Source organism: Drosophila kikkawai, chromosome X (assembly GCF_030179895.1).
Source record: "Drosophila kikkawai strain 14028-0561.14 chromosome X, DkikHiC1v2, whole genome shotgun sequence".
In the NCBI taxonomy this organism is placed as follows: Eukaryota; Metazoa; Arthropoda; class Insecta; order Diptera; family Drosophilidae; genus Drosophila; species Drosophila kikkawai.
The window spans coordinates 29559235-29567260 of NC_091733.1; the positions used below are offsets into that span (position 1 = coordinate 29559235).

An 8026-nucleotide genomic window follows, 5' to 3' on the forward strand; every position below is an offset into this window, starting at 1 on the left:
GTTTTTAAAAATGTGTATATATATATTTTTTAAATTATATATTTTCTACATTTTTATAAATTTTTTCAACATTTAAAAAAATTTTTTTTATATATTTATATATATTTTTTATATATTTATATTTTTTTAAATATATTTTTATATTTTTTTTATAAATTTATATATTTTTTTTTATTTATATATTTATGTTATATATTTAAATATTATTTTATATATATTAATATTTTTTTTAATATTTTTAAATATTATTTTATATAGATATATCTTTTTTTTATATATTTATATTTTTTTATATTTTTATATATATTTTTTATATTTATATATATATTTTTATATTTTATTATTTGATATTCGCAGCTTCTTTAGTCTGAAAAAATATCCTTCACTCTCTCTCTCTCTCTCTTTTAACCCTTTTACACCCTATTTTTTATATTTTTTATATAATTTATATATCATTTATTGTTCAATCTTGCCTAAAATTAAAAAAAATATATAGATACTTCGGAAAAAAGTACAGAATTACAGAGGTTTGTCGAGCTTAAAAAACTAATTCAATAATTTAATGATAGCCATGCGAGGACGTGGCCGGTGGGCCATAGCTGCTGGCTGGCGGCAGATACGTGGCCTCTGGCTCAAATATGGGCGTGGCCGAGTCTCCAGAGTGTCCAGGTGGACCATATAGCTGCGCCGGCGCCTGGTAGTCATAGCCCGGCGACGAGGGAGCCTGCAGGTATGGCGATGTGGGCGTGGCATAATCATAACCGGAAATAGAGTTCGTCACCGGACCGGAGGAGCCACTACTCTCATGCTTGGCACCCAGAAAGGCGCTGGGCTTGAAGGGTGCCTTCGATAGCTCCAGTTCCGAATGGGTGACGCCGCCATTGCCAGCGCCCAGGACATCCGTATGCAGAGCCTGCGGCTTGCTGGCCGTGTAGCTAAAATGTCCCAGTCCCTTGTGACCCAGCGCATAGATGGGCGTCTCACGCTCTGGTTCCCTTTCCAGCTTGTGCTCCTGCTCTAGGACCTGCTCTTGGAGCGACTCCTGCTGATGATGATCATAGCCGGGTATCAGTGGTACGCCATAGCTGCTCAGAGGTGTGCCCTTGCCAAAGGGTGTGGCGGGGGCATCGTAGGTGTAGCCAGAGTGCTCCTCTGCCGGCTGGGGCAGCGGATGCTGGGCAAACACTGGGCCACCATGGCCTCCTCCTGCACCTCCTCCGCCGCCTGAGGAGTGTCCCAGTCCCAGTCCCAAGGCCTGACTCAGTCCATGCTCTAGGGCATGCTCCAAGCCATGATCCACATGACTGGCAGGTCCATGACTGCTGCTAGTGCTGATCGGATGATGTCCATAGCCGTGTCCAAAGCCGTGACTGTAGCCGTGAGTGGGGGCGGGTCCATGGGAGCTGTAACCGTGGCTGGGCCTGTGCAGGGATCCGCCAGAGAACTCGGGCGAGGCCACCAAATAAGTGCTGGTCTTGTGGCCGCCGCCGCCGCCGCCGCCCAGGAGATTCAGATAGGCGGATGAGCCTGGTCCACCAGCACTGCTCGCTGGAGCTGGATACTTGTAGCCCAAGCCATGCGAAGATCCATGACTATAGCTGTGACTCAGGCCGTGACTTGGGCCATGACTTAGACTGTGACTTCCGATGTGACTTCCGCTATGACCATGGTAGCCATGTCCGGAGCCAGAACCACTGCTCGTCGTCTGCACTATGTATGTCTCGATCTTGGGACTTGGGACATAGTGCTGGTGGTGATGGGGCCTGCCATGACCAGCTGGGGAAGCCAAGCCATAGCCGTAGCCATGATGACCATAATGATGGCCACCATTTCCGCTTTCGCTCTCCAAGTGTCCAAAGTCCGTGGTATAGCTGTGATAGCCACCGCCTCCTCCTCCATGGTAGCTCAGCTGGTGACCTTCATAGGCGGGTGGCAAGTACTTGTGGGAGGGTCCATGGTAGCTAGAGAAGCTCAATCCTGCATCTCTCTTGGGTTTGCCAGAGGAAGAAGAAGGTGAAGAGGAGGCAGCGGGTGGAGAAGAAGAAGCGGGAGCAGCAGAGGGAGAAGCAGCAGCAGAAGAGCCAGAAGAAGCAACTTCTGAGGCCAAGCCAAGGCTCAGCAGAGCCAGGGCTAACGGTACTCCAAAAAATCTCATGCTCCACACAGATCTGGCACACACACACACAAGCACAGTCAGAAAGTACACGTAAAAAAAAAATGAGCAAAGAAATATGTAAAGAATATCCTCGTTAGTTGTTCGTATTTGTTTTTTTTTTATGGAAAAATAGCTAAGCGACGCGCCTCGTTTCGCAGCCGTCGACGCAGTGTTGACGACCTCCGACGGTGTTAACCCTTTTATACATTTTCCATAACTCCCCAAACTACCAAACTCCACTCGAAAACTTTACAAAAAAAAAAAGAAGAAAAAAAAAAAAAATAAAGACAGAAAAAAATGAAACAAAAATGTAAAACAAAATCAACCCAGTGGAGGCCTCTGCCTTTGCCCCAGCAGCGACGCCGGCGTATCACGCTCACTCTCTCACGCACACCTGTCACCCACCTACAGAGAGAGAGAGTGAGAGAGAGAGGGGGGCCACGGTTTTTGGTTTTCGCCGCTTTGTGTGTCTCTGCCAGCGACAACAGCGCAGCCGCGCAGCCTTTTACTCTTTCACTCTCACTCTCGTTTGAAGACAGTGGAGCAAATTGTAAGGTAGATGGAATTATATTTATGATCTTGCAGGGTTTTTTTAAATTTAAACAATTATTATTCCAAATTTTAAATGGGGTTGCATTTGTTAAAATTGTCAAAAAGTTATCAAATTTAAAGAACTCTCCAAAATTAATAACAAAAATTTCACCATAGTTTTAATGATTTCTTTCCACTGTGCAAATGTTTGCCAACTTTTGACAGTGCCGCCGCCTCAAGTTCAAGTGACACTTTTGCATATCACATGTCGGCCCAACCACGCCCCCTTCGCCCTCCCCCTATCCCCCAGTCTGTGTTTTGTGTTGTTGCCTTTTGTTTGCTCTCCCTTTATGCCCGTTCTTCGCACAAGTCATGTGGGCTTATGCGTAAATTGCATTTAATTCAGAGCAGCACTCGTTGTGCCCCCCCCCCTCTCCCTTGCTTTTTCACCTCTTCTTTCGCTTCCTCACCTTTTCCTCTTGTTCCTTCTTTGCGCTGCTTTGTAATTGTTGCTATTTTCTCAGCTGCGCAAATTGTTGTAATTCGAAAAGAGATTTGTTTTGGGGGATTTTAATTTGGGTTTTTGCTCTGCTCGTTGATTTGGCAATAGCTCTTTTTTTTCTGCCATTTAACCCCTTCTTTTGCCTTGGGGTCAGGGTTAACCCTAGGCTGGGTCTGAGTTTTGCAACCAAGAAGAAGGAGCTGCCAAGTACCCTTCTTTTTTCTCTTCTTCCACCTTTCTTTTAGCAATCTCTCATACGTCATCAGAGTTCTGATAACGGCTTGCCCCACATGGGGTTCTTAAATTCCCATAGAAAGACGATGGATCTCTGAAATTACTGAAGCTAGAGTTACCAATTTTGGTATACACATTTGTAAGCTTACATATTTTATTATAATTTATTTCTGATATTAAAAGTTTTAAGAGATCCATAATACAATATTAACACTTAAAACTTGAGGGATCTCTGAAATCATAGGAGCTAGAGTTACTCATTTTGGTATACAAACTTGTATGATTTATTTATGTGAGCTCACAGAAGATACAACTGGATTCTTTATAAACCACCGATTCTTTAGACCTAATATTATTCCCAAAATTCTATTAAACCCAAAACAACAGTAAATAGATCTGCTTTTCTGCTCGAACTATTTAAAATTTAATTTTGTAAAGTTAAAGTTTGAAAAGTTTGTAGAGAACAATGTAGCTGCACAAAAAATCGCTTCTAAAAAATATATATAAATTATAAATAGTCTCTCCAGAGACGTTTTACGGCTTTCTATGTCCCAAACATTCGATTGTAGTACTGCCAGGCACGGCGTTGGCGTCCGGGGGACTCTTCGCTGTCAGGACATGGTGTGCCCTCACTCTTATTATCCATCTGCTGAACCCGGTTTTGGGCTTCCTGTGCTGCTCTAGCTGCAATTTCGGCTGCCTTCTTGGTCTTCTCGCGATCCTGTAACACCTCGTTGAGTATAGTCATTAACTTATTGACTCTTTTCTGGGCAGCCTCCATTACAATGCAACCACTCATCACAGATTTTTCCCATACCTCCAGGACCTGCTCCATGGTGTTTAGTTTTTCTTTAGCTGTTTTTAGAGCATCGCTTAGGGTCTTGAGCTGCCGTTTTGACTGACTGAGAGCCTTGTTGGCCAACTGATCGTTCTCCTCGTAGGTGGTTAACTTCTGGACTTCCGGTGCCAACAAAGCCCGGGCATTACAAACCTCAGCCTCGAGCTGTTCGAGGAGTTGACCCTTGCCAAAGAGCACCGCATCGGCGGCATTGGCAGCAGCCGTGGCTTTGTCAGCATATTCACATTTGATTTTATCGGCGGCTGCTTTTACCGCAGGTGCCATATCATCATTGGCCTTTTTGGCTTCCTTGGCTGCTTGAATGGCAATGCCAGAGCTGTGTTGTTTGGCATTTTCAGGATTACCCTGCAGCTTATTGGAACGCTCAATCTGGGACCAAGGATTGGAGTTGCCTTCGTTACGGCCACAGCCTCCAGGGGAACCACCAACGCGATCGGGATTTTCTTTGCCGCAGGCTCCAGAGCCAACACCACCACCACCACCACCACCACGGTTCTTGTCTCTGCCACAACCGCTTCTGGCTTCGCCTTCGCCTTCGCCGGATCCTTTACCACAACCATCACCATTGCCGTTGCCATTTTTATTGCAAATTTCATGACCATTTCCATTAGAGTTTCCTTCGCCATTACTTTCGTCTCCGTCGCCTTCACCATTGTTGGCCACATCAAAGGACTGCATGCGCCGGCGGGGCCTATTACGGCGATAGTATTGGCCATCGCTGGTGGCCAAAAGGGCAGTTATCAAAACCAGATAAAGGAAATTCATTTTCTTTTTTTTATTTAAAATGAAAGCTTATAGTTTTAGGTTTCGTAGCCAACAGGGGGATATAAAATCGACTGAGAAAACTGGCTTTAGATCTTGATGTGCTCAATGACAAGTTCAGGTCAAGGATTACTTGATAGAAAACATTTTAAATGAGGCTAAAATAAGTTTTCTACTTATTTTGTTTAGATCAAAGTAGGGCTGGTGCCTAGTTTGGGTAAAATGTCAAAGTGGTTAGTACTGTTAGAGCTCAGTCTCAGTCAGTCTCTCGCCGTATTCCTTTCGAAGATGTTCAAGTCAAAAATATATTTCCTAATTTTGTTCCTACTCGGCCTTATGCCCAGTTTGGAAAGTTATAATTATTATTTCATCGAACCGTATGAACGTAACTATAATCCCAATTATAACGAAGATGCTGGTGGACTGAGATCGCGTTATGGTAGAAGTGATGGAGTTACCTGTGGTGAATCCAACAAGTCCGATTGCGGCAGCGCTTTGGGCAGTGCCGGCAGTGATCCCAAGAAAATAGCCTATGGCATTGCCCAAAAGGCCGCTTTGGATGCCAAGGCTGCTAATGATGCTCAAATGGGTGCCGCCGAAGCGGCATCACATCAGGTGAGAGCCGAATTGGCCTACAAGGCACAGCAATCGGCCAAGGCCGCAGAGGCAGCTTTGGCTGGCAAACAGCAGGTCCTGGATCAGTTGCGTTTGGAGCTGGTAGATGCGGAAACAGCTTTGGCATCCATCCAGGCAGCTGTACCGAAATTCGGTGACAATGCTGAGCTTATGAAAAGTATCATGGAAAAGGCCGAAAAGCAGTTGGCTTTCACCAGGAAAGTCATCGAAGTGGCCACTAATCATTTGGCCAATGATCAGACTGTGGCCAAGGGAGCACAGCAGGAGGTGGTGGAGAAGGCGGCCATTTTGAATGCAGCCAAGCAGCGGGTGGAACTTATCAATAATCGTTTGGCCGAGGCCACCAAGGATCTGGAGGCCACCAAGGCGGCGGCATATAAGGCCTCCTGCGCAGCAGTCGAGGCCAAGCAGAAGGCACAGCGTTCACGTCGCGATTCCTGGATGTACGAGGAGGATGTGTGGCGTTAAAGAGGGGGGAGCAAAAGGCTTTCCCCTTCAATCGTTCTATATATATACATATATATTTTATGTGTTTGTTTCAAATTAAAGTTTCAATTAAAGAAGGCAGCAAGCTCTTCATGAAATGTATGTAATATTTTTTATTTTCTGCCACCATGAAGCTCTTGGAAGTTGATGTAATAACCAGACAATTGCCGCTCTAGACTGAAACTCAGACTCAGACCACCTTAGTTGCGCAATTTTGTTGGCCAAGGTCACACCTGGCATGTCGATCGAGTTATAATTTCACCGATTTGCGACTTGTGCGAGACTCACAGACGCGACGCCCGTAATTGAGGCATTTGAAAGTGGCTGAAAATTGCCAGAGATGGAGATCCGATCCACGATCCGCCCATGGTAAAAGTTGGCCTTCAAAAACAAAAATGCCGCTAAGCGCCGCCCTGTGCCGAGTGGGCGAGTCATCATCATCATGATTAACATCATTATCATGGTCGTTGTTACATGGTCTCAGGGAATCTGAGCTGGGACTGGGACTTGAACCTGCTCCCAGACCCCCAGAGAGCGGTGTTATGTGCATGAGCGTATGGGTGTGTGTGTGTGTGTGTGTATGGGAAGACCTTTCCAATTGGACATAATAAAGATCAGAAAATATCAAGAATTTGAATATTAAATGTGTTTTTTTAATAAAAAATTTTGCTTTATTTATAAATAGATTTTTTGTAAGGTAAAAAACGTATATTTAAGTAACAGAAAACAATATTACACATCAAGAAATTGTTGTTAATCGAAAAAAAAAGTATTTTTACATTTTAATTTAATATTTAATATTTATAATATATAAAAAAAGTATATAATATAATATTAAAATAAAATAAAAAAATAAAAATAACATAATAATAATAATATAATAAAAGAATGTAAAATAATAATAAAATAATATTAAATTAGTAATAAAATATATAAAATAATAATAATATAACAAAATATTATAATAATATAATTAAGTATAATAATAATATAATAAAATACAATATAATATTATATTTCAAGTCTTAACTTCTCACTAGATTGTACAAATTACTGGGCGATAAATAGACATAACCTCCTCCTGCTGCTCCCCTGGAGAGCTCTGATCCCTCCGCGACTGGCTTGTAGGGATGAGCATGGAAAGGTGGCTCCTCCAGCTGTTGCTGTTGCTGATGCTGCTGTTGATTTCCCTGAGCCGGCGGCACCACCTGGTTCTCCTCCTCCTCATCCGTGTAGCCAGCAAAGGGTGAGGGTCGAAAGGGCAGGCTAAAGTGTCCAGTTTGGGGAGGAGGTGCCGCCAAAGGATGGACCTGTAATTGCGGGGTGAATAAGCCCAACAGGACAGGCGGCTGCTGATATTGCTGGGAAGGATATTGTTGCTGCTGCAGGAAGGGATTCTGTTGCTGTTGCTGGAAGGAACTCTGCTGCGGCTGCTGCTGTTGCTGGAGGAGATTCTGTTGCTGCTGCTGTTGCTGGTAAGGATTCTGTTGCTGCTGCTGTTGCTGGTAGGGATTCTGTTGCTGTTGCTGCTCATAAGGATTCTGTTGCTGCTGCTGGTAGGGATTCTGATGTTGCTGCTGTTGCTCATAAGGATTCTGCTGCTGCTGCTGTTGATCCTGTGCCACCGGCGGAAAGGTTTGCGGTCCCGTATATCCCGGACTAAGTTGTGAAGCCCCCGGCAAGCTGGGCAACCTGGCCACTGTGGGCAGGATCAGGGGTCGCCAGGGCATCGAGTATAGCCAGGAGTTGTGATAGCTAATCCCTGGATGCTGCTGCTGCTGGGCCTTCATCGTTGTCAAGCCACTGACCAGGATGAGGACATAATATCTAAATTGCATAAGGCCGAACATGCTGCTCCAGA

General features: G+C 44.2%; 4 protein-coding genes across 4 annotated transcripts; 1 reads left to right on the forward strand and 3 right to left on the reverse strand.

Moving 5' to 3' along the window:
* Positions 1-479: 479 nt before the first annotated feature.
* LOC108076017 (secreted protein C) lies at positions 480-2327 on the reverse strand. The gene has a single exon (XM_017168673.3). It carries the CDS (start codon positions 2153-2155, stop codon positions 560-562), a length of 1596 nt encoding a protein of 531 aa, XP_017024162.1. The 5' UTR covers positions 2156-2327; the 3' UTR covers positions 480-559.
* A 1579-nt stretch (positions 2328-3906) lies between these two features.
* On the reverse strand, positions 3907-5125 carry LOC108075976 (uncharacterized). The gene has a single exon (XM_041775085.2). The coding sequence runs from the start codon at positions 5044-5046 to the stop codon at positions 3967-3969; it is 1080 nt and encodes a 359-aa protein (XP_041631019.1). The 5' UTR covers positions 5047-5125; the 3' UTR covers positions 3907-3966.
* A 163-nt stretch (positions 5126-5288) lies between these two features.
* Positions 5289-6267, forward strand: LOC108076030 (tol-Pal system protein TolA-like). Its single transcript, XM_017168689.3, has one exon. The coding sequence runs from the start codon at positions 5332-5334 to the stop codon at positions 6145-6147; it is 816 nt and encodes a 271-aa protein (XP_017024178.1). The 5' UTR covers positions 5289-5331; the 3' UTR covers positions 6148-6267.
* A 923-nt stretch (positions 6268-7190) lies between these two features.
* On the reverse strand, positions 7191-8026 carry LOC108075975 (uncharacterized). The gene is made up of 2 exons (XM_017168627.2): positions 7658-8026; positions 7191-7531 (listed from the first exon to the last, which is right to left on the reverse strand). The coding sequence occupies exons 1-2, from the start codon at positions 8013-8015 to the stop codon at positions 7191-7193; spliced, it is 699 nt and encodes a 232-aa protein (XP_017024116.1). The 5' UTR covers positions 8016-8026.

Bases quoted from the DNA above. Each gene is read 5' to 3' on its own strand.
- LOC108076017 (XM_017168673.3), bottom strand. From the start codon at position 2,155: ATGAGATTTTTTGGAGTACCGTTAGCCCTGGCTCTGCTGAGCCTTGGC.
- LOC108075976 (XM_041775085.2), bottom strand. From the start codon at position 5,046: ATGAATTTCCTTTATCTGGTTTTGATAACTGCCCTTTTGGCCACCAGC.
- LOC108076030 (XM_017168689.3), top strand. From the start codon at position 5,332: ATGTTCAAGTCAAAAATATATTTCCTAATTTTGTTCCTACTCGGCCTT.
- LOC108075975 (XM_017168627.2), bottom strand. From the start codon at position 8,015: ATGTTCGGCCTTATGCAATTTAGATATTATGTCCTCATCCTGGTCAGT. The intron at 7,532-7,657 runs AGCAACAGAATC...AACAATATCCTT, and splicing joins TCCCTACCAGCAACAGCAGC to CCCAGCAATATCAGCAGCCG.